Here is a 26,857-nt window from a genome sequence, read left to right as displayed (position 1 = left end):
AGACTACAAAAAAGTATTTGATGATGAAACATATTTTATTTTTCTGAATATGAAAGCAAACAGTGCTCTACAGTATCTTTAGAACACACTTACTTCCCAAGAGCAAAACACTCCAGTGTCACATTTTGCCCCAGGAGAGCATACGTGTCCTTGAACTTCACCTTGATATCAGCAGGATACACTTTGGCACCTAACATGAAAACAAGAGATTCTCAGAAGAGGGATGGTAGAAAAAAATATAGCTATTACAACTTCCACAGTTCCAGAAAACCTACTGTAAAAATCCAGACAAAATCCTTTACAATACATATAGCCTGGCTATCCGTGAAATATGATTTAGCACAGAACTTGCAGTATTGAGACAAAATTGTTTTATTCAGCAAACAATTATGTCTGGACACTAATGCTTAACACTTCTTTACAACACAATAATTCAACAAAACTCATTCATTATCATTTAAATTCTGACGATGTCTTGTGTAGGAGTAGGAAAAAAAAAGCCTGAGCCTTTATTTTCTACAGATTCTTTTACTGGATGGAATATTTTGAATTATTGTGAATTTAAGCTCTATAGTCTCTTACTAAAGGTACAAAGGAGCTACAGCCAGCAAATCTACAGCTTAACAAGGGTACAAAGTATGCAATGTAATCAGATCTACCTAGTGTGATCTCTGTGGGACTCCTTTTATAGTTCTAGGTGAAGATTACAGTACGAGTTTCCAGTATGGAAAATTTGGACAAAGATCACTGATTTGTGATGACCCAAATTCGATCATAGCTCTTCACTGTAATAAAGGAAATCTAACAAATAAAAGGGGCACTGAAATCCTCATGATTAGTTCACGAGTCTGTAGTGACTGTCTAAAGTTGCAGAAAGGAATCTGATCACCATGTAGAAAATATGCAGATATATGAAATGGCAGAGAACAATCTAGTAACAAAACTAAAATGGTGGCTCAGGGGATTGCCTGGTGAGACACAGAGTCCTTGGATAGGATATTTCAACAGAGTAAAAGGAATAGCCATTTTCACACATTTTCTAGAAAACAAATATCCTGAAACTTTCTATAAAATTCTACACAAAATTTCTGCTTGCCAGTCACAACTTTTTGAATCAATGCCAAGACCACAGAAGATATTAAAGATTTTTAGATGAATACAGGGACATATCAGATAAAAGAGATGAGAAAAACTCTGTTCTCAATGATATGAAAGGAATACTGTGAATGAATCCAGGGAGATTTCTTTCACAGAGTTCCCATCATGGATGGCAATGATTTGAACCTCTCTATATGTGGAAAACTAAGGAACAGATGTGCAATAGGCATTAGGACTTGCCATATAATTCTTCTTACAAGAGATTAAAATATTTATGAATGAGTGAAGTTAAAATACAAACAGAATGTAGTATGCAGAAAGTATTTCCAATAAATACTTACGATCGGCCTGTGGAATAAGTGGAATAAATTTACTGAATACACTCTTTGTTATCGAAGGGCTGGACACAAAACATGAATAATTTCCCTTATCTGATGCTTCTACATTTGCAATGTAGAGATTGCCATTCGTCTGAGACACAAACCGTCGTCTGTCCAAAGCAATGAATACTGGGAACTCATTTAGAAGCCAGCGATAACTGAGATCATCTGGAAGAAAATATTTCTAGTTAATATTTAAAGAAAACAATAATAATGGTGTCAGCTACATAAACCATGGAATGCCCTCTGTATATCAGTTATTTCCCTTTGAGTTCCAGCTTATGCATCATTTATTCAGGAAAGATAGCTATGAAAGAGAAAATATACACATCTCAATAGCCAGCTAGCTATTGGTACTGGACATCAGAGTGCTGCTTTCCTGAGTGCAGATCACTGTGCACCTGGTTCCCTTTCCACTGGAACTGGAGTGAGGTGGAGAGATGTGAAGGTTTGTCTTGCCCTGATCCAACTGTGGAGCTGGGAAGCCCTTGTCAGCCTTGTGATTTGGAAAGAAACCTTTAGAATATTTTAACTGGAGTATGTTGTGGTGAGTTCATTAGGTGGAATGAAGCTGCAGCAGCAAGTCTGGGATGACACAATGACATAGAGACATAATCGGATCTTCTGAATGGCAGGTCAGGCCCACCTTCCATTATCCAGATTAGTTTGAGTAATGTTATTTGTAATAACAAAAACTGCCTGAAAATTCAACCTTGTCCTTTACATACATTCAACCGCAAGTATACATTCAAGATGAAAATCAAATCTAAAGAAAGGTTCTCAAGCTCTGTAAGAGTTACTGTTTAATTAAACATAAAGGAAACTTTCAGAAATAAATATTATTTTGTCTCCTACTGTTACGCATCAGAAAATGAAGCACTTTGGGCTGAATTACCTGGGTAGTGGTAAGGAGGCTCACAAAGAAGCACTGCTCCAACACCTTCTCGTACTTTAACCTCATAGTGTTCCTCTGGTGGAAAAGGATCCAGATCTAGTAAAAAAGAGGGTGGGGGAGGAAAACTGTGGGCTTTTCACTACAAAAAAAAAAATTATTTCATTCTGTAGAAATAAACATAGAAATACAACAATATCTGGCATACAGGTGTCTGTGGACCAGTTATGACAAGTTTGCTCATTCTAACTCTGTCATTATCAAGTGCAAAAATTTTTACAGTATTTTAGTCATTATAACTACAAATTCTAAAAAGAAAAAAGAAATACCTCTTCATCAGGAAGTGCAGTGAACAACAGTGAAGAATGACTGTGATATCAAACTAAAGTTTCTGTTCAAAAGCATTCACCCAGAAACAAAGAAAAGCTACAAAGCTACATATAAGAAAAGATTAAGCAGGAAACAGAGACTATTCACAAATATAATTGCAGTGTATGGTTAGACAGACCCACTAGACACTTGGTAGATCTCTTCCAAGGACAATCACGGCTTTCATACCTGAATAACTACAAGAATCAAGGAAGAAAATGACACAATACTTTGCCACGTGCATGGAGAAAACCTTAGGGAGAGTTATGTGAACTTCTATGGAAATACACCTTTTCCAGTTTCTGAATTACTAGTTTTTCTTCTGTTCAAACTAATAGAAGATAAAATAATCTTTCTAGTGACTGTCTGGTCTGAATCTTTACATTAAATAATGCATGAAATACTAGGTCATTCTAAGGACTTCTGATTACTATTAACTATAATTTTGTTATGTGTCTCAGCGTAATGTGTTCAGTCCTCCACAAGTGGCTCCCAATTAATTTGGAATATCACTCCTTGATAAAGAAGAAATTGAACCTTTAAATGTCCCTTTCAACTCTAAGAATTCTATGATTCTACATATTGACCAATCTCCTTTTGTAAACACCTACTTTCCTCATCACTGACCTTTTCATCATCTTGTAGATGTGACACTCTTCATTTCTACTTTAATTGGAAAAGATTGGCTTTTACAATCTGCTACAGAATCAGGAAAAAAATTTAAAATGACGGATGATCAATAGAAAGAAATCTTTTGCTATTTTGATCCTTCTTTGTATTTGGAGAGCGTAGGGCTTGATGAAAGAAAAACCTATCACGGCTTTTCATTTTTTTTTTCAGCTATCTTTAGTTTATATTTTAAGTCTCGAAATTTTTTTTGCAATGTTCTTTGACTAATCTTTGAAACTTTAGGACAGTCACCACCATAAATTTAATGACAGCGGAGATAGGAAAGGCAATATGTGTATGTAAAACATCTGTATGTTAGTACTGAAATAGAATGATCTATGCCAGGTGCAGGAATGTCATACAATTATTAAGATGTAATTTGTATACCTTCTTCCCACTTATGAACTGCTCTGTACTCTGATTGGGTCTTGATGTCTTCTTTGCATAAGCACTGCTTGGTTATTACTCAATAATTATAATAACCATGATTCCATGAACTCTTAATTTGAAGACATTCATTTTTAGCTAGAATGAAAGAATTAGCATAATCGTTGCACTCTTAGAAGCATACAGCTAACATCTAGAGAGTATGGAAATTTCTCTCCATTGTCACTCTTGCAGCTTCCCTACTATGAAATTGCTGCGTTTTACTTTTATGAGACTGTTTTCCAGCAAGTATCATTGTATTTCAGCTTCTAATTTTGCACAGTAGTCACAAAAAAAAGCTGCTAAATATTCCTGGAGGATAAAATTCCCATATACATATGCAAGCAACAGCAAAAAGTGATTTTAGTGGTCTTAAAGCACTGCTGCTAAAGAAAATTTTCTTCTTGGAGGCCAATCCAGATCTACTAAAGACAATGTTCCCAGATGGATTAATTGACATGAAGTTTGCAAGAGTGTGACTTTTGCTCCATATTTTCAGCAGATTTGATAGTAAGACAAAAATAAAAGGTCTCAATCATGAACAGATGTTCAAGATTTTCTTAAAATCTTCAAAAAAGGGCTTGTTGCCATTTTCCGATCAGTTTATGAGCAAGCAAAATAACAAAAAAAATCTACTTAAGGTCATTTCCTGTATTAACTTTAGCAACTTTGTATTCAGTTATTTTGGAACAATCATACTGATCATCAAAGGAAGTATTTTTTTACATATGATCATAAAAAGGAGAAAGGAAGATACACAACTACCCTTTTTTTAAACCTATCTGGGATGTTACTTTTCCCTAATGGAGATGACATAAATATTCAGTTTAAAGGATATTTGCTGCTGCATTCAGTGGTAGAGGTACATGAAGTTCTACAAAGCAGGCATCAACAGTGCCAGTCCTGAACGAGTAGGATAAAAGCTAAAATATAAGCTGATGCTAAAACAACTATTTACTTCTCCTGAGTTTCCTTGAGATATGAAACACCACAGTATTACAATTTGTGGCAGAAAACAGAACTTTTCAGATCACCTCTGATGTTAAACATTAAAGAGCTAAACTGTTCTGCTGAAGGGCACACAGGGCGTTCTGAATGGCCACGAGGGAAGAGTGAGATCACTTTTGTGTTCTGATGAAAAAATATTTCCAGTAAAAAAAGAAGTACTTTAAGGCAAAATAAAATAAAAATCCCAAACTGTCCTCAGTCAGTAAAATTTCCTATTAGTCTTAATGTAGTACTTCAGTCTCTTATATAGCATGCATTTGGTAGCAGTGTACGTCTGCACATATGCATGAGTTCACGACTGTAGCTCATGACTGCATGAAGTTGACAGGAAAGTCCTCCAGCAGGGCCTTCCCACAGCCCAGCAGTCAGGGAGCGTGCCTCGTAACAAGTGCCATGCCCTCCTCCTGCAGGCATCCCACTTGTGCTTCCACCGCAGCACTGCCTGATCACCACTTGTCACTACTGATGTCTTTCTTCAGTGACTATTTCCTCTTTGGTTCTACCACAATTTAAACTGTTTGAGCATTATTATCTCACAACTTGGTTCTGTTGTGAGTTGGTTCAATTAATAACTTAATTCACTGGGAGAGCTGGAATGACAGCTGAATGCTAAACAACATAAAATCCTTACAAAACTTATTCTGTGTTGTTCTCTGCAAAGGTAGTGAAGCTTTTTCTTTTTTCTTTTTAACAGTAATACAGCTACAGCACATATAAGCAGACGACGCTGCAGTGCAAAAACACTGGACATTTCAAGCTAACCATAAGGTTTCTAGGTTTTGACATAAACATTGGCTTACATCCAAAACTCAGAGTGGCTTCACTGCTTCTGACAGTTCCAAAGATATTCGATACTACACAGACATATTTTCCAGCATCCCTTGATTTCTCTGGATTACTGATAACAAGTCTGCCTCCTACCATACTGTAGCGATCCTTTGTTAAATCAATATCCCAGTTGTTGAGTTTCCACCTATTAGAAAAAAAAAAAGGTAAATGTAAGATTTGGCTCCAAATACAAACCTAGTAAGCATCATGATTTGAAAATGAATTCATGTACTGTAATAAACAATACAGGAAGTTAATAACACACTACTATGTATATTTGAAGCTTTTCTTCTGCAAAAGCTACAGATTTTATGAATGTTACAGGTGTTTTAAATGTAAGAGTCTCAGACTGTTTCAGCCTACTCAGAGATGGGACGTACATTAAAACTCAATCCAGGCAGTACGGAACGCTTGAACTGACTGCCAGTGAGCTAACTAGTAATCAGGCACTGGAATCATAAACATATCATCAGATAACTTCCAAAGGCCAAGCAGGCTTAGCAAATGTTTCTTCCACACCTCTGAAGTGAGATTTTGAAGAGATTTTTTTGCAAAATTGCAGTAGGAAATGAAAACGTTTCATAAAGTTGCAGTCCAGTGCAGTCAGTGCAGTGACAGTGGCACTACTGATTTAAGAGCTGCTCCCTACATTCGGAAAATTGCCAGACACTCCCATCTTAGTCCTTGTAAAACTCCACAGCGTGTTTCCTGAGCTGCTGTAACTTCCCTTCACAAACTATGAGAGGAGCTATCAATGACGTCTGGCCCTCATTACTATGTCCACCAGGGGGGGTACGTAATCTTCTTCGAAAGGAAATACACTTTTCCTGAGCGCAAACAGGAAAGATGCAACTTAAATACATTTAATAACCATAAAAGTCTTGCAGTGTAAGTCAGATTTTTGTACCAAGCTAAAGACAGGCATTGATTTTTCAGATTGAGAGTACATACATTACGTGTTTCTTCCTGATTAAAAATACAAAATCATCATTTGTAAGGTGAAATCAGAATTGTCATAGAAGAAAATAATAAAAGCGGCATAACCACCACCACCAGCAGAAGAAAGAAAGAAGTAAAGAAAGAAAGAAGTAAAGAAAGAAAGAAGGAAAGAAAGAAAGAAGGATAGAAAGAAGGATAGAAAGAAGGAAAGAAAGAAGGAAAGAAGGAAAGAAGGAAAGAAGGAAAGAAAGAAGGAAAGAAAGAAGGAAAGAAGGAAAGAAGGAAAGAAGGAAAGAAGGAAAGAAGGAAAGAAGGAAAGAAGGAAAGAAGGAAAGAAGGAAAGAAGGAAAGAAAGAAGGAAAGAAGGAAAGAAGGAAAGAAGGAAAGAAAGAAGGAAAGAAAGAAGGAAAGAAAGAAGGAAAGAAAGAAAGAAAGAAAGAAAGAAAGAAAGAAAGAAAGAAAGAAAGAAAGAAAGAAAGAAAGAAAGAAAGAAAGAAAGAAAGAAAGAAAGAAAGAAAGAAAGAAGGAAAGAAAGAGAGGAAGAAAGAAAGAAAGAAAGGGGAAGGAAGGCAAAGCAAGGGAAAAAAAGGCAGGATTTACAACCTGCAATAAATACTATTTAGCTTTTATAGGATCTTAGGGGCATCCGTGTTCAATCTTTTGAGATATATTACATGTCTGCATTATGAATAATAAATATTTTTTCCAGAAATACCTAGGAGTGATTGTCAGGAGCACAGCTTATGCTGCACTGAAAGAGAGCAGAAAAGCCCTGAATAAAATATGCAGCTGGGAGGTATAAGAATAAAAACAAAACATGGAAAATCATTTTCTTCTTAATTTATTAATTTAAAAATCAAAACAACTGTATTCATGTGGGTAGTTTCACTGGGTTCTGCTGGATTTCTCACATGGATAGTGTGTATCATTCATGAAAATGCATCAGGGGAGAGTCAGGTTGGGTACCAGGAAAAAGGTCTTTACTGGAGAGTTGTCGGGCACTGGAACACACTGCCAGGGCAGTGGTCACAGCACCAAGGCTGCCAGGGTTTCAATTCTGCATGGTCTACTGTGGAGCCAGAAGTTGGGAGTCAATGATCCTTCCAGGTCTCTTGCAACACCAAATATTCTATGTATTATTCTATGGTTCTAGATGGAAGAGCACTAGAGATGCAAGATAATTTTTCCAGAGTGACTTTATTCCTTAAAGGAAGAACCCCAAATTTTAGGTAGAATTTATTATCATTCTCTATATGCTATGCTGCAGGCAGGGAGTAGTAGTGGGCTGGATGAACTGAATGTGATGGCTATGTATATCTGATGGGTTCTGAATATGAATCTCCACACTGCTACATGGCTTCCACATCTTTCCAAGCATGGGGAGAGCAAAGAAGTGAAATAGCAAAGTGCAGTGTAGAAAAAACTTATACTATCAGAGCTAGAGGTAAGATTCAAAGGCAGTATCATAGTTACTTTTAGTCCCAGGTAGATCTGTATAAGTAGATAGCAATCTTAACTATGTTTTTCTGTCTTAGAAGACTGAGTTAATTCCAGGGAGACAAATATTGGTGCAGATCATAGGATAACTTAATGAAATGGATATATTTTGCTGACAAGAAATTGTATCTGCCCTTAGTTTGATCTGCACATGACTAGAATGTAAACTAGTCAGAATAATGATAATCATAAGCACATTTTGTTAATACATACAGAGAAGGTAATAGACAATAAACTCACATGGATGCCCTGAGATCTCACAATGAAAAATAAATGCTCTGTTACTAAAAACATACTTGTCATGGAAGAGGTTATATGTGTGAATCTGTTACATTCATGAGCATCTCTTTACAACATGGTGGTGGCAGAAGCAACAAAAGATACTCAGGCTCAATACCAGTCCTTCTTCTTTCAGAGTAAAATGGGATCAAAAAGTTATTTTGATCCAAGAACAAGGACTTGAACCTCAGCCATTCCTAACCTAAGGCAGAAAGTCTCTGAAGCGTTTCTTAAAGGTGACTTTTTCATCTTTTGCATCTGGATCAGTATTCCTTTCAAAAGTCAAAACCATTAAACACAACAGGAACATAGTATTTTCAAAACTGTCTAGACAATACAGTGACTTTAATCCAGATTGGTTCTTACCCAAAAACAGCAAGTCTACCAATTTTTTTCCTGATAAGACACTCTTTAAACATCAAAACCTGAACCACGGATTGAGTAAAATACACAATAACACGTAAAAATTAAAATAAGAGAGGTTACTTGTAAGTAGGAAAAGGAACTGCTCGAGCCCTGCAGTTCATTGAAACTTGTCCATCTGAAGATTCTTCTGGATAGATAGTATCAATGGGTTGCTCCTCAAAAACGGGTCCATAACCTTTGTTTCCTTCCTCTGAAAAATGGGTAGAGTCTGAAAATTAATCAATTATTTGTTAGTAGCCAAACTGAACAGGAATTTCCAACAAACCTACTGTATTCAAAGTATGAATACAGCTAAATAGCAAGCCCAGCAAAATAAAGTTTAATTTGCATCAGGAAAACTAGAACAGTATGGATAATAGTGCTGACCTTCCTTCACTGTCCTCTGAGAATGAGAGTAGTTTAAACTGCATTCCTGTATAACTACCTTCCTTGCATTCTCTGCTGACATGATAAATTATTTTTCACAATTTATGTGAGACATGATGAAGTTAATTATGAACTGAAGAAATGCCCTTCAGAAATGCAGGTAAGACCAACTTATCTCACAGCGGCCAACAAATTCTCATAAAACAGGTCCAGATAGAAAACCACAGTTCAAACATTAACTGTTCATTATCTTACAACCTAAACAGCTCCAGTTGTCCTATCTATTTGGAAGCAATCTTTATAGCACTATACAAATGAAAACAAATACTGGAGATCACTGTTGAGAATTGCATTGTTTCCAGAGCATGGTTCTGTCCTTCCTTCCAAGCTCAGGTATGTATATATGTTAACTCTCTTCTCTCTAAAATAAAATAAAATAAAAGGAAGTCTCATGCTTAAAATAATTTACATTTGTCTAAACAAGCAGCTAAAGGTGACTGAAAATCAAACAGGTTTGGAAACAAACTATTTTTTTAAATCTTTATCCTCCATTTGCTGATGCTGTTATAATGGCTGCAGGCTCTGCTCCCCCCTGCTGCATTCCCTTCTCCTTCATCTCTTCCAAATGCGTAAGGCTGCTGTTCTTTGGTGTCTGCAAAAGCAAGACTAGGAGCAAAGGTGGAAAAGTCTGGGACAATTTTACTTGGCAAATCCATGATGTAACTGTGGATTTTTTTTGGTTTACTTCTTTTTTACTTTTCTGTGAAAGTGGAAATATGCAAATAGTAGACGTTCACTACCAGGTTCACTTTCTATTCATGTTTAGAGCCTTGTTGAATCCTAGAGATGCCTTCTGAAAGATGATGACAAAAATCTTGTAAGATTAAGGAACCAAATATAGTTTTCCTATAATGATCTTTAGAACTGACTGAATATTTTTAGCTTAAAAATTTCCCAAATCAATTATTAAGGACGGAGAAACTCTACCATTTTGCAGTAGTATCTGTGCTGTGTATACAAAATGCAGTATGTCTTGTTATGCTACATTTGAAAATGTAATGCAACAAATGAAGGTCCCTAAATAAAATTATGATTCTGTACTCATCCTCTTAAAGTTCTTACCTTTGTCTTTAAAACCTTTTGGATGAAATTAGGCAGTTCTATAAAATGTAAAACAGAAGGTAGAGTTTACCTATATAACTAAGTAATACAAATTGTCAGTATTAAAATATCATATATGCATTTAGCAATCCTAACGTAAGTATTTCATTGTTTCTACAGTCCACATTCATAGATACACATTTTACAGAACTAGGAGAAAATTGTTTACAAGAGGATAAACATTAACTTCCCTTTCCAGTTCAAGTTTGAGTGGAAATAATCACCAATTCCCTTGGGGACAGGAACAGATCCAAAAGGCACTCCTATGCTGCGATAGTCAGGCAACTTCATTTTTGAAATGTATTCATCTAATGAGAAGATAACTCTTTAAAAGAATGAAAGAAAAGCAACTAGAAAGAAAGAAGAGCTTTTGAAAAATGGCCTGCTTTCTTTGATATTTTAGAGCACAACACTACAAAAAAGCCTATGTATTACTAGATCAAAAGAAGACCATTCAGTCTGTAACGGCAGAAATAGTGTATTTGCTCAGAGCCTTGAATGACTGAGCCACAGCCCTGACAGCACTTTCTGTGCAGACCTTAAGTATGAAGATAGAATAACAATGGCCTCTAGCAGCAAATAGTCATATCAAATGCAGCTGACTGTTTCCACCTTAGGACTCAAATGGTGTTACAGACCATTTAGGCATTTCATGGCATGCATTTTTAATGCTTCCAACACTATTAATTATACTCAGTGAATGTCTGTTTCTTACACCTATCAAATATGCTTTATAATGGCGCTTCTGCGGCCATCTATAATGAATTGAGTTTCAGATGTCTGGCTGAGTGAAAAAAGATGAGGAGACTGCACGTCAGGTGGGGCAACCAATAAGCCCTTCATTCGAGTTTGGTCAGAAGCTGAACGCAGACCAGTAATATGCAAGTAGCACTGAGGAGAAAAAGGAAGAGAAAGGGTTTGTGAAAAGAACAGCAACACATTTTCACATTTCAGTGGAGAAACATGACTGTGATAGCATTTGGGGACTGAAGAAGTACAGATAAAGAGGATGAAAAAAGTTCAGTTGATTGACATTGTGCTTACAAGAAAGAGGGGAGAAGTAGTAGCAGAGAGAACAAGGGAATGGATGCATTAGATAAATGGGATGAGAAGAAAAGCATATTGTCCCTGTTCTTGTCCTGCTTTAGAACAAGAAAATGGACTACATGACCTCTCAAGGACACTTATTGCCCTATTTTCTGAGTAAATTTATTCTGATTTATATTTTAAATTAGAGTAAAGGATGTCATCCAGTTCTCACTATCCAAGGCACTGTTTAGTGAATTCTGCAAACATGAATCAGAATTTTCAACAGGGTTAAGAAAAATTTAGTAATTTTGGTGAAGGTCAAGAAAAAAACTACGTAACTCATGAGATCATGGATCCTGTGTAAGTAACAACGCTGCTGGAAGGTGGCCCTTTAACCTTCTTCCAAGCAATACTCTCCAGCTGCCATTTTCCCTCTAGCCCTCTGTGCAACATTCCTTATGCTCAACTGACCACTGAAGTAGCTGATAAACCTAAAGGGAGTGGACATCTATTTATTTCTAGCTTTCTGGGTTCCATTCTGGGTCACTTCTTGCCCTTATATGCACCCACTGCAGATAGGAAGAAGGTTGAGTGTGGATGGGAAAAAGTATGGGCACTTGACTTTGAGATTTGAGAATCACGAGCCTGAGAAGATTCACAGAAAGAGCATCCCAGAGATGAAGCTTGGTTTAGTTTGAAAAAGGGAGGATGCAAGTGTTGGGCCTGTGGTTGTTTTGTGGGAGTGGTAAAATGATCTTGGGCTGCCTTTATATTAGCATAAAGAAAAGAAATAATGTTTCAGAAAAGGCATAACTACAGAACTGCTTAGAATAAAGTGGGAAGGAAACCAGAGGAAAAAAGAGGAAACAGACAAAAAATTATTTATCAGGTAGTAGGAAAACACTGGCCTGTGTAGAAATCAAAATACAGACACAGTTTACAGGCAGAAATGTGGGCAGTGTTGAGATAAGGGGAAAAGCGTAGGAAATTCTCATTGCCTAGGAAGGAGTGAGCAGAGCTAGCTTGCACATAAATGTACAAGTACAGAATTCAGCTTCCTTCTTCTTAACTTCTCATTCACACAATTCTTTAGAACAGTATCTGAAAAAGATTGTTCTGAACAAATACTGTTTTAATAACTAAATTGTTATATTAGCTCAGAAAAGTCTTATCAGTGTTTTTTTTTTATTATTTGGTGCTATCCTCCTTAAGACAAAGCATTTTATTGTAATTCCTAATTAGCTAGATTTTCCATTTCTGCCTAGATCCAATGCAAGATGGACATACTACCCATATTCAGAGTAACATCATTTTCATTTTTTCCCCACGTTTGACTTTCCCAAACACATGAATTTTAATCCTTTTAAAAACAGCAAATAACTCACTTTATCTTTTATTACAAAGTTCATTTAAAAGGATGACTGATTGCCTGGTGTTTCTATGTGATCATATTTTTTAGCATTTCTATTCCATTACTGAAGCCTGAAGTATGAAAACTTTATTTATATATCTAAATTTTAATACCTAAAGATCTTCAACTTTCTAATTTTATTGAAAGTTCTTATGTTAGATCTGTGTTTCATGTTCTGATGTTTTACCTGTCTCTTGAGTCTTTCCCCTTATTAGTATGAAATACTGAAGGAAAAAAATACATCAAAAGCATTTGTTCTCCATATCCAATGGAAAACCTTAAACATAAACAGAATATTTACATTCCACATAGCATTATGAAACTATGCTAACTTGCTATCATAGACATTATATAATCTTGGACTCAAACCATCAATTTCAGTGGGTTGGAGTTCTGAGCAAATAATTTTTCTATTGAGAGAACATCCAAACTCTTTCAGGCAAGTCAGTTTATTATCAGCTACTTCAGCCTTCTGAGGATCCAACTCTGAAAATCCATTCTGCTCATAGATTAAAGATAACCATATAAGAATTCTATGATTCTATGACCCTACAATGTCATGAAGCAAAGCTCCTTATATTATAATTATAGAAATTACTGTGAGCACAATCAGACAAGAAAATTTATATATATAGTTAATTAAAGACCATTGTGAAGTTGTTTATTTCACAGAAGAAAACAGCAGTTCATGGGCTTATTTTTTCCCATACGGAAAAGTGAGTAAAACCTAATTGTTTACTTTTGTCTTATCCATTTTCAGACACAGATTGCTCACATCATTCTATTTTTAGGGACTGTTTTACAAGCTGTGTGGCAAGGAATACAGAATGCTTCAAAGGGCATTCTTATAGATAGTCTGGCATTGTAGTGCACCTGTATCTCAAGTGTTAATGAGATGATACAGAGGAGAGAAAAAGTTTAATAAATGAAGACATAGCAAGAATAGCTATCCTTCTTTCATCTTTCTTTTTTGCTCAGTCTACTTTCTTGCGTACGGTAGTAAATTCAGAGTGAGACTCTTCACACTGTGGGATTTATCTCATGTAATTTTAAAAGTTAAGGATTTCATCCAAACCAGTCATATATCAGTTCTCTTTAGAGGACTTAGATGAGCACTTCAAGCATGCAATTAATCCCATCCTCTCTTTATGAACCACAGAGAAAGATGAAATTTGTATCATGTACCTAGCTTATAGAAAGTTAAAACAAGTCATATGAATCTTTCCATGACAGAGTCTGGTTTTATTAATTTGACTGTGCAATGTGAACCCAGGTGAGGCTACTGGCACCAAACCCAAAATTAAAGCCTTCTCCTGGAGCTCCCACACCTGATAAGGGTCCTGTTTTTATATAATTAGTTTCACTTGTCTTGCAGCAGCATAAAGAAACCTCAGTGGAAGGTTAGAGAGAACACACTGATACTGCACCAAGAAACAAGTCCTTACCCTAAAGAGATTGTTCTTCCACTCCAGTGCACCACCAGAAGTGCAACTGTACTTTCTGCTTCTTATTTGCTCCGCAGGGTTCAGACACCCAAAGAAGATAGGGAAGGTCAAGCAAGAAGAGTTAATGTTGTCCTTATACCATCACATGCTCTAAGATGTAACAGTGTATCTGTCCGTCTTAGCAAAATTTAATAATAATAATTTATCCTGGAAGCCACATTAAACAAATTATCTTTTTCCACAAACCTTACACAGAAATGTATTGAAATAGTGATCTTCTCAACATATATAGGAACGTAAATTCAGATATATGTAACAGATTATTATGACAGATAATTTACCAGATATTTTATCAGATGTTAATGTTCTTTTTTTGCGTGTGTGTGTGAGCAGTACCTCTGAGTATCATTTATTGTCAGCACAGTTACTGCATCTGGGTCTATTAATAATAAATTTTGAAGTATAGCTTTAATCTATAAAGTCCCTCGGGGTAAAATTAGAGTCAGTCAGGATGTCTGCCTCCATGGGACTGAGGGTGTAGGAAGTCCATAGGGCTTTCCTAAAACTATTTCTAATGAAGAATTTAGTTTCTGGATTAAACAGGACACTAGATATGACAAAAGAGTATGAGTGAAGCTGAAGAGAGAAGTTCAGCAACTTTCTATTTTAAAATTTACACCAGAAAAAAAGGGAAATTTGGCCTACACAATCTTTTCTTCCTTTTGCAGAGCTAGAGGGGATTGCGCTGCTTCATGCTGTGCTCTGTGAAGGCTGCTTCAGCACGTTAGGCTCTGTTACTCAGAGATATGTAACTGCCTAAATTCCAACCCGGAGAATGAGAGAGAGATGGGCCCAGGCTACCGCTTCCCCTGAATCACAGTATGGTAATGGACAGAAGTTAGTACCTTCAGTTAGTCACAAAACTGAGAGATCCTACAAATCTGAAGTCTGCCAAGCACAAACCAGTTTTCCATACACAAACAATTTCTCCATAGAAATATACTGTTTGTGACAACCTGCTGTAGCAACCTCATCATGCTTCACAGGCCCGAGAAAATGGCAACACTCAGCATCTGGTGCAGCAGCTGGCAGACAGAACCCTACACCTGCTGTGGTACTGGGCTTAACTGAGTCAGACTCCCCACCACCAATTTTTAACAACTCATTTTAGGTTCAATCATTTTTTTTCTTCTCTACCAGTTCCACACTTGGATAGTTTCAGAGACTTAGCAGCTTTCTGTTGAGATGAGAATTAGCCTCTAGCGCATTGTCTTCCATGGCAGTTAAAGGAGCAAGCTCAAGTACAGCAGACTGCCTGCAGTTAAGCAGCCCCGGGTTTTCGTTGATACTTTTAGCAAAGGGAATCATAAGGATGATATAAATAAAACATGAAGAGAATCAAAAAGCTGATGATCTTAATAATGACTTCTGTTTCACATGGAAGGAAATCTGGAAAATGGGAAATGAAGACTGCTATGTTCACTGGTAGATGCAGCCCATAATAATAACATTATTTTACAGTTAACATTTAACAGCCACCATCATTCAAATTATCTGTTTTCCTCTGTTTCGGGTCAGTTGCCACAAGTACGCAGGGAGCTACTTTCTAACTGATCAGTTACTTTGTAGGGAATCCGAAATGGATAATTCCTGAAATTTATTTGTTAAGTAACTTATTTGTACAGACTTCCGCCTGCCCAAGCAATATATCCACTCTCACATTCTGTGCCATCAATTCTCTGCCCAATCTGAATACAAAAGTGGAAGAAAACAGAAAATACCCAAAGGGAAAAATATACTGTAATTTTACTGTTCGTGTTCTACAATGACTTCCTTGCATGTCTCTCATTCAGAGAGAGGCCAATAAATCATGTTAAACATCTGTTTACCTTCATGTCTTCTTGCAATTAGTATGATAATAAGCAAATAATGTTATAAATTAACATTTACTCTCTTTTTTAATTTGATAAATCTGTGAAAGATTACAAGTATGTCTTCATTTTCCACATATTTTACAAGATATGCCTTTTCACGTTGCCTTACAGGGCAGTTATAATGTATATTTCATGCAGAAGCTGCAGAAAATTCACTGAGGAGTAAAAAAATATGTTTTTTAACTTCATCCTTATTTACAAAGTAATTTATGCTTTATCTTTCTGGAATGTACAAAAGTGACCCACATTGCCTTTTAGAACAGAACTCTCATTGCTGATATACAGTACCACTACACAACTTTTAAAAATGTTACGTATTTAGACTGATTAATCAGAAATGGTGGATATGTAGCTATGTGGATATTAAATGGGAAAACACACTAAATGTGACATCAAATATAAGATTAAGTCACTTCACCCAAATGACTCTCATTCTGTAATAGCAAGATATTTTTAATGGATGTCCATTTGTATATTTTTTCTCAGTTGCTCTAGCATATCTTTAATCTTGCTAAATCCTTAAATTAAAACACACAAAAAACGGAGAAGTAACTGGTTCTTAACAGAGGAAACAGCCAATTAAACAAAATGGAGCATGCGTTCACTTCACTGTATTTAGGGCACTCAGGCTTCTGGAAATGCTCCCAGATCTGACACCACCGAAAAGGTGATTTACTCAGTAAGAACAACTTGCATGTCAAACAGGGAAAGATTAGTGCATACAGTAACTTATGTAAAATAAACTAACAAAGGAAATGATAGATTGCTGAAACACAGTGAAAGGCTGGTAGTAAAACATGCGGTGCTATAAATAACCATGAATGCTTATGTTCAGAAACTGCAGTGGAAGTATCCTAAGGCCCTAATCCTGCAAACACTCCTGTAAATGCTTTTCTTTACTGCGATTGCATAGTACAAAAATCTCAAACTCCAAGACCAGAAAACCAAAATTCTATGTACTAGAAGGCACTGCTGAAAAATAAAGAGATAAAAATTTGAATGCTTTTCAAGATCTACAGATTGCATGCTACAGCAAACAAGCTATCATTTTGCTTTACAAAAGCAAAGATATAAAAAAAAATATGGATTTTTCCTTCAGAAATGTCTGTGTATAAAACATTTCATTTCAAAGGTAATTGAAAGAAGGTCGGCAGGTAGTTTTCTGATGGATAAATGCCTAATAATTCAATGGTCAGGAGAATATGTTTTCAATAAAGGATGATAACAGTTTTACTAATGGATATTTATAAGAGCTTCTTCTGGAAACATTAAGATCTTTAAGATCATCTTTAAAAAGGGTAAAATGATATTATTGTTTGCTTAAGGCAAATAATAATGAGATAGCACTGAAAGTTCATTAAAGGTCTCATATTATTTCAGGCACCTGATTCATCACAAACCTTAAGAACATAAGTTGATCCAGTTAAATAGGATTACTTTTGAATGCAATGTTAAGCATGTGTTCAAGTCCTGTGCTGGATGGGAATCAACTTGATTCTAAAAACACCATAAATTGTGATGTAATGATAACAAATCACATTAAAAAGTTTTCAAGAAGTCAATGTCAGGAAGAAGCTACAGTAGGTGAAATTGTATCATTCCCACTGCTAACCCACATGAAATTATTTTCAATACCATTTTATTTTGTCACTCCATTGAGGATTTTCTCCTTCTGCTCCTGCTTCCTGTACCCTTCTCTATTTCTGACATTTAGCACTGCTAAGTGTGTCTGCTTGAGACAGTCATTCAGTACCTCTATCATCAGTATTGATCTATCTGACATTGTTGTATCCTGTTACATATTTCCGCTTGAGAGAGGGACAAAGATCTGTTGACACAGCACATGGCTGAATTAACCTTGAATGTTAACAGCGACCAAACAGAAGAACCATGGACTCATTCATTACCTTAGCTATCACTAACTCATCAAGTCCTATATAATCACTCAAAGCTTGGAAACCATATGACATTTAGAAGTATATTTCATACTGTTTTTAATGTCACAGAAAAGAGCATCTATGAGTACACAAGAAGCTCATGCTTGAGTCCAAGCTGGTCTGGGAATCAGAGTAAATATCTCTACTAGGCTAGCAGGAAGGTGAACAAAGCACTTTCAGGTTTTGGATCATTACGATCACAAAGTACATTGTGATTATTTATCTACAAATGTCAAATACCCTGCAGTAGCATGAAATGGTTTTCTAAGACCCAAACAGGGACTTGGCAGACATGATAAATCAGTATTAAGTGTATTTGTCCATTTCATATTTTACGAAAAAAGAACCAAAAACAGTATCTGTCTTTAAATTGTGAATAACACCATCTGACATGGCTGAAAGTTTTAAAGTATGTAGATTTCAAATCAGTTCATAGCATATATTTGAACCTACTGTTATATAAAAAATCCAAGCTTTATATATTCTAAGGTTTGAGGTGGGATGAGTTAATCTTCCCATAAAGGCTAAGTGTATATACTAAGGCACTAATGTGCTAATGTCCAAAAAACTCATGATGAAGCATTTAATCACCCAGAATGAAGATTCTGTTATGCTGATGGAGACACCAGTGCTAGCCAGAAAAATGTTAGAGGAACATCAATCACCAAGAGCCAGTCAGCACTCAAACAGAAAAAGTAACCACTCACAAAGTCTCACTTCATACTAGACAGAATTGTCTCGGGGAAGGCTACCTCTGCTTATCTGGACTGAAAAGGCAGGAGAATCACTTCCATCTTTAACCTTCTCACACATGCTGTCTGAGACTGGTTATGAATGCATTGTCTCAAGTCAACACGAGACAATCACCAACACTTTGTGGACAGTTTTACATTCAAAAGCATTTCTTTGGAGCTGTTTGCTTTCAAGCGGGAAGGCCTGGGAATTTTTACTGGATGAAGACTTGACCTGGGAGGAAATTTTTGCAGCTTGATACAGGAGACTGGGAGATGATACCACTGCATCCTGTGAAGGCAAGATACAAGCTGGTGTTTCCCTGCTTTCTCTTATCTCTACTGATTAAAATTTGAAAGCTCTAGAACTGGATTACTGGACTATTAAGTAAGAGGATGCATGTTTATCATTAGTCTTCAACTGACCACCACAACCTTGGACGACTCACCACTACCAAAGATCAGCATCCTCTGACACCAAGACATCCCTGGATTGAGGAGATGAGAACTGCTTTGCTTTGCTGTGTTTGTCTACCTGTCTGTCTGTCTGTCTCTTTCTCCATTTTCTATCTTTTCTCTTTCACTCTTTTATTCTTTCACTCATTGAAGTAGCTCTTGCCTAATATTGCCTCAGAACTTTTAGCAGATAAATAACTCCTTTGCCAAAGTACTCTTACCTGTAACACTTATTAATCATTATTAGCAAATTAGCCAATGTTACTTTGAAGTAGTGTATCAGTTGTTGTTAGGGTGCTCTCAATAAAATGATTTGCATTGTTTCTCTGAGTCTTGGATGATTCCATTGTGGTAGCAACCCATGCTGACAATGGGAGGCATGACACTGGAGACAGAAAATGATCCACCTTCCTTGAAACCCACTAAGTGTGGCGAGACACATGCCAACAAAGTCCTTCATGAGCCATGTAGTTTATTACGCAGTTTCACCTTTATAACAAGTTTCCAGTATGAAATGCTCCAACTCTTCACAAAGCAATTTTATCCACTTATGCATAACAATGAAACAGTGAAGTCTGCTTCTCTTCTTAGAATTTGCCAATATGAATTATAGTACTTTTCAGCATACATCCATTTGCCTATTAGGTGAGTCCTCCTTAGAAACATAAGAACTATTTCAAAAGTTACTTAAGAGCCTAACAACTTGATCTTGTGGGAAAGACAATAGTCAGCAAATTAGGAATTAATTTAGAATGTGTCATTACTCTGCATAATCTTCCCACACAAACGCATATGAAGTGTCAGCAACATAGTCAGAAATTCAGCACGCTGTTTAATGGCATCCTCATTTATATATCACAGTAACTGTCCTGTACTGAGAAGCCCTGTGTCATACTGGCTTTCAGACTTAACAGCTTTCACTGAAGTGATTTTTGAAATCAAGGCATTAGGTTCCCTAAATAATGCAAGTGGTTTGGCACTTTTACCCTTGGAATATCAACTCATTTTGCACAAAGGAAAATAGTTCCTAGAATGGCAAGCTGCCTTCTGAGCCCTGATCTGACCCCAAATCAAATATTACCTGCAATATGAGATCTCAAGGTAAAAAGTACAACAGTTTGATCAGAACAAAAAAACCTCATTAATCACACACACACACACACAAAAGCCCTTTGCAGTTATTAGTTAGTTTCTTGTTGCTGAAACAGACTCTTAATTCTTTTGGCCCAAGGTTACTCTCCCAAGTGAAGATACAATATGGTTCATTGATTTATATGGGATAAGATAGAGGAAAGAAATGCCTGAAATCCAAACTCAGAGATAGTATATGCATTTAATAGGAAGTCAAAGGCAATGGAGAAGTATGTTGGAGATGTCAGAAGAAAGAGGAGTCAAATATTACTAGTAATAGGCGTGAAATAACTTTTTTGGCAGTGGATTGACAATCATCTTGATGTTCCCTGAGGAGTGATTCACTGCTCTCATTTGCCTTGCACTGCTCAAAGTGCACACTGAAAAGCAACCCTTATTATAACTGACTGTAATATCACTAAGTGAAATACCGAATTACTTACAGCTTTTTCATCAGCTTTCATCTGCAAGGATACATTGCAAGCACTAATTTACCTGGAAAATAAATACTGCTCCTGTCTCATGGCAGATGATTTCTGCCTAAGCTTCCAATGCACTGATCTGTATAATGTTTTCTTCCCTTCATTCAAGTAGCTGCACATTCCCCTCTAATGGAAAATGGCTAGTCATTGTTAATTTTTAACTTCCGCCCTTGATTACCATAAAATAGAAGTGGCTAAAAGTTTGGGTTTTTATTGCAGAGAAAACTCAAAAATTCTAAGAACCATATATTTCACTGTTGGGAAAAAAAAGAAAAAAAAAGAAAACCCTTCATAAATTTCCTGCAATAAGAAGAAGACCTGTTTGAATACAGGCAACAATCCTTGACTTACAGAGCGATAAAATCACTGTGACCCTTGCAGGCCTAATTCTGAAAATCTCAAGTCAATGTGCTATTCAGTTTTTCAGTTTCCTACCTTCCTGTTTTCCAGGTACTTCCGGTAGTTATTTATGGAGGCTCACAAAGTTTAATGCAAAGCATGAAGTCTCAATACTTTCAGGCTTTTTTGCAGCTATCTTTGAACCTGAGACAGACCAGATGGTGGTACACCTGAAAGGACACTGGTTCTGAAAGCTATTGTATTTCTGGCTCCAGAGCAGGTCGTATGTTACATCTTCTTAGGAGCCATAGGTTGCAGAAACCTTGACTGGTGGCGCCACTCATGAACTGGTTTGCCCAAAGGAGCTTAGCTTGTAGAAGCGCCTTAGAACTGTGGATTCAGTACTACAGGAGGCAACTTGAGCCAAATACACTTCCAATGAAACCCCATGTTTACTTAAAAAATGTTGAAGCAAAGTTTTTAATATTCTGCTTTCAAAATCTGCTCCCTGCTAATTTCCCTCTTCAATATGATCTCTAGCTTGTCCTGCTGCTAAATGAGAATCCGTGATCTTTACTCATAAAACATTTTCAATTCTCATATTCTCTGTTAGTATTTACATTGCTAGCACTCCTCCTTATTGCATCGTGTGTGGAAGAATACCTCATAAAACTTGACCTGATCACCCTAATTATGCTCCCTCTTTTCATCTTTTGACGATATCTTTCATCTTTTGACCATACTGTGAACACTCTCAAGCAACCCCTTTTATGTCTGCAGCTAAGCGTTTCCTGGTTTCTATCACATTTTCATTGCCAAGAAATATACTGAAAATGAAAATTTGCTACAACTAATTACCAGCAACTCTAGCACTCATGTGAAATGAGAAACTCTTTAGCGAGATTCAAGTACTAGGGCAGAGCAAAGACTGCAGATTCAGATATAATCTAAAAGGGTACTAAAATGACCAGATGATACAAGCAGACTTCTTAATTCAAACGGCTATTCAATTAGGAATGCAAAATAAAGCTTGTGTGTGTGTGTGCTACTCAGCCTTGTAGTAGTACACTAGAGATAACAACCTTCCTCTGACTGTATAACACTATGAATCCTTCACGTTGGTAGAGAGCGCCATAATCTTTTCTACTTGTGAAGTAAGTCTTAAATTTGGCTTTTGATTAAAATTCATGCAAATCCTGGATTTACTCCTTACCAGAAGATAAGTTAGGAATTTTGTTTGAACTTGAAGAGCCTTCTAAAACCAGCTCTATTATAACCTCCCCACATTCAAATCCCTTCACAACACTGCCTCCTATTCAATTCACGTGAACCTAATACAGCCAACTACCGTCAAATCAAAGATAAATATTGCTAGGAATATATCAATGCATACTACATGCAATATCATCGTACTCAACTTCATTCTTTTTATGCCAATCACTCTGAAAGTAATGCCTCCTATTTATTTCCATGGAAACTACAACAGATACAAAGAGTACAATAACACTATTTGACAGAGCAAATTTGCAGCTACAAAACACTATTTTTCAACACAGCCATCACCATTAGCTGCGCATTTTCACCTGTGATGAACAAGAGCCTGCATGCTGCGCCCCTAAAAATTCACATCAGTGGATGTGACCCACTGCTGAAATGCATCACCCACAGTCTCATTGTGCTCACACCCACTGTTTGGCCTCTAGAAACATTCAGACATGCCACATGAGATGCTGTTTTGTCAATCTGCCCCTCTGCTGCTGTCTGTTGTGAGGCAATAAAATGTAACACAATACTGGCAGGAAGTATTAGTCTCTACTGCCATACCACCAACATCTGCCCCTGATGTTGTGGGACAACATAATAAAATAGAGGGCCTTACTTGTGGACTAGATCTTGTATGTCACTTGCTATTGACATTCATAGAACACCGCATTCTAATGCCATTCTAAGGCACTTGCAATGTGCCAAGATCTCTGGTTTCTGGGCACAACTGCAATGTACATAATACACAAGTAATAGCATTAATTGTTAGCTGATTATTAATAGCTGCCCATGAAGGAATTAAATGGATTTCTTTTTGTCAGTAGTTGACTCATAGAGCTTTTTCTTTTTTTTACTAACCAATATTTAGCCCTTGCTTGTCTCCTGTAGTTGATGATTTTGCCTAATATCAAAATGAAATCACATGTAATGTTACTGATGGTAGTTGGCAGCCTTTTTTCAGGAAAAGTCCAGTATTAAAGTAGTGAATTCTTTTTTATTTTGGTACCATCAGCAATTCTCATATCTTAACAAAGACAAGGCCCTTAAAATACATAACAAATACAATGTAAGAGATCACAATATTTTAAAGGTCTTGATTTTTATTATGTGTCAGTATAAGAATGAAGTTTAAACCCTTCATAGAATAAAATAATATTCTCTTTAAATGAAAAGTACTCCTGTGAACTATGGAGTAGCTTCCTATAGGCGGTGAGCTTGTATCACAATATTAATCATATTTTCAGACTCAATAATATAAACAATATCATCTCATGGCAGTGATGCTGAGCTGATGCCTGAAATGGTGGGCCAGACTGAGCAAGAACATGAACTGCTAAGTTCACTGGAAGACTAAATAACTTCATAAAGAATCCCCAAAAACATTTTATAAAATGCAGTAAAACTAACTTTAGAATTAACTTTTTTCTCAAAGCAGGGACTGACTTACAGCCTACACGCTAGAAAATAACCACATAATTCACAAGAATATTTGCCCTTCTCAAACCTTTTTATATGCACAGTCTAATTATTCTGCTTTTTACATGCTGAGATCTTAATTCATGCAGTCTGTATGTAAGCAAAATGTTCTCTTTCTTGAGCTCTATACTGGCAACCCAATTCATGACAGCAACTAAAAACCAGCATTCATTTAAGTTGGCAAGGATGTTTGAAACAGGCTTTACAAATCTCAGAGCTGTTTGGAAAGGTTGGAACAGGAAATAATTTTTAATCCTGAATTTTAACTTTCCAAAGAGCTCTTCTATCATTTAGAACTGAACCAAAATTTGAGTTGCAAAGATCTCTGTAATTTTAGATAACAGAAATATGGCTCTTGGAAGTTTAAAGCAGCCACATCTACGTCTATGAAAAGTTTTACCATTTTATAATTTCCAATCCAAGTTAGTATATATAGCATTGCTCTACTGCATTATGAAACCTACCACTGCAATGTCCAAGTGGAAAATTCTAATTTTGTGAATTTTAGATGGTGACAATAATAGAGAATTTTGTGTTTGTTATGCCTTCTCATGGGCACTTTTCCATTCTTCTTATCATCTTGATTATCTGTGCACAAATTGATGGTTGATACATTTTTATAGTCTTATATGAAGCTATATGAAATAACTGATTCTTTATATTGAGTGGGAATAGCCAAGAAAAGTCCAGATCTGTATTTGTTCCAAGCTTTTAGTTAGAGCTTCCAATGTAGTAGGCACGCTTCCCTATTCACACTTACATTTATTAATTAACTGTATTGAAACCATACAAAAAGCGAAATTGATCTTGGAACGCACAAAACGGAAGACAGTTAAATGAATTAACACATCTTACCTGCCACACAGAAGATGAAACAGAGTGTAACAAGATGACTGATGAAGAACCTCATGGTTATCTTCTATTCAGAGATTATCTCGAAAGGAATTCTGCCTTGCAACACAAGTATTCAGAGAACCACAACCACCTGATTAGAGAAAAAGAAAAAGGAGTGAATAATTCTGACATAAAGCTTTATCTAATATCATTTATGGGAATTTAAATTCCCATATTATCTGTCTAAACGGAATACGTATGAGTTAATATAGTATAGAGCCTTTTGAATAATTAATATACTGCTGAATCTCCTACATTAAATTAATGATCTCTTTTATTCAGTCAGCACACTCCTTAAAAGTCCATACAACACTCAGGCCTTCTGGTGGTAATAAGTTGTATAGCAACTGCCAGCACTGAACGTCCTCTTTTATATCCATCTTCCTAAACCAAAACTGCTTTGGATTGGATCTAGATCATTTATAGATTTTAGATTAAAAGAAATACTAAATATTATACAGCTTGTACCATTCCATCCTCCCTGATCTCAGTAAACTCTACACAGTAATTAACGATTTTGAAGTCTACAAGAAGAAAATTACAGTGAAGCCAAAGCACATAAACCTTCTCCAGGGCTGACTATTTTGGCTACTATACAATGCCTTTAAAAGTTATATCACACAACCAATGATCCTAGGGAAAAGTAGTATCCATTTTTATGCATTTCCTGAATATAAGGATTCTTGGAATGTCATATTTAAAGTTTTCTTTTCTCTCTCTGAGAAAAATTCTGCCTCAACAGATATTAAACTGAAGCTAATGGAACACGTAGCTTCTCCTGAATAATTTGAGATTGCTAGTTACCTGAATGCTTTACTTCTATAATGCTTTTTGCTTTTCTCAATCAGTGTTTTGCTAGACTCTTCCTTCTGGTTGGTGGCTTTGTCTATTTCTTTAGGGCACTGCATCAGCATTTTTGCAGTGTGTAATTTCCTATCTTCTTTAATGGGTTTCTTGCCTTGCTTTCATAAAACCATCTTTTATACGCATCACATCTTGTTCATACCTCTTTCCATCTCCTCTTGATTGGCTCTATTGTAGCAGTGGTTATGCTATGACCTTCACACAAAGCACTGTTTCCATCGCTAACAGAATATTACTCTATCTTGGGCACGTGGTGATCTTATCTGCTCTGCGCAATTCATAAATTTTGTTACTATTTTCATTACACAAATTTGCTCACAGGTACTTAAATACCCTTCAGGAATATGCATCCCAGGAGATGTATGTGTTCAAAAGGCCTTTTCACTTTCAGCAGGATCCGGTCTTGATGCCCCTGTTTCCCAGAGTTCCCTAACAGGTATCAGTGACTGACCACAGCTTCTGCCTTTCATCTAGACTCTCCACCTTCCCAGGTCAAAGTTTTTACTGTATTGTTCTCTTTTTCCACAACATTACTTTAGATCTTGTTTGAAAACTGCTCAGTTTCCCACCTCAAACACAAAAAAAACCAAGCAGTTTTCAATGTCAAATCACAAGAACTAACATACCAAACCCTGTAAGTATGCTTGGGATAAATGCTGTTGTGATTACCAGCATGCACTGAGCAGCAAGCTACTGCTCGATATGCCTATCTCAGTTCCTTGTCTCACATCTCTCCCTGAGGCAACTAAGAATACATTTCGACTATCAGGGCTTTTCACTTGTCCCTTGTTCCTTGCCTTGAAAAACCTCCTAAACCCTTGGGGCTGCTGTTTTACTGTCATCCAGGGCTGCCCGATTCTCCTCCCTAACTACCATGTGACTCCCAGATTTGTACCTGGCAGCCAGAGATGTGGTCAGGTCAGTGACAGCAATCTCAGCTGCTTCTTCTACAGTGCACCTACATTAACATTTCTGTTCAACAGTAGTAAAAAATTGCAAGGAAGGATTGTATCCAGTGTGTCCCAGCTGCTAATGTGTATCCTATCCACAGCACCACTGAAGAGCAGGCTTGAACTAAAATTTCCAAAATGTGTGCGATCAATCAGTGGGCCCACAGCATCAACTTC

At 36.5% G+C, this 26,857-nt stretch overlaps 1 protein-coding gene and 1 long non-coding RNA gene across 2 annotated transcripts in view; one reads left to right on the top strand and one right to left on the bottom strand.

Annotated features, from left to right (window-relative positions):
• CNTN1 (contactin 1) overlaps positions 1 to 24,920 on the bottom strand; it is an 85,071-nt gene extending 60,151 nt beyond the window's left edge. The window contains exons 1-6 of the mRNA NM_001004381.4: positions 24,828 to 24,920; positions 8,872 to 9,019; positions 5,643 to 5,815; positions 2,374 to 2,469; positions 1,440 to 1,646; positions 94 to 190 (exon numbers count right to left, since the gene is read on the bottom strand). Of these exons, the coding sequence (NP_001004381.4) occupies positions 94 to 190; positions 1,440 to 1,646; positions 2,374 to 2,469; positions 5,643 to 5,815; positions 8,872 to 9,019; positions 24,828 to 24,882 (776 nt within the window). The 5' untranslated portion in view covers positions 24,883 to 24,920. The remainder of the gene's footprint in view (positions 1 to 93; positions 191 to 1,439; positions 1,647 to 2,373; positions 2,470 to 5,642; positions 5,816 to 8,871; positions 9,020 to 24,827) is intronic.
• LOC121106846 overlaps positions 9,405 to 26,857 on the top strand; it is a 34,830-nt gene continuing 17,377 nt past the window's right edge. Inside the window, exon 1 of the long non-coding RNA XR_005840014.1 lies at positions 9,405 to 9,570. This is a non-coding gene — a long non-coding RNA (uncharacterized LOC121106846). The remainder of the gene's footprint in view (positions 9,571 to 26,857) is intronic.

Source organism: Gallus gallus, chromosome 1, assembly GCF_016699485.2.
Source record: "Gallus gallus isolate bGalGal1 chromosome 1, bGalGal1.mat.broiler.GRCg7b, whole genome shotgun sequence".
Lineage (NCBI taxonomy): Eukaryota > Metazoa > Chordata > Aves > Galliformes > Phasianidae > Gallus > Gallus gallus.
This window is presented reverse-complemented; position numbering and strand designations above follow the sequence as displayed.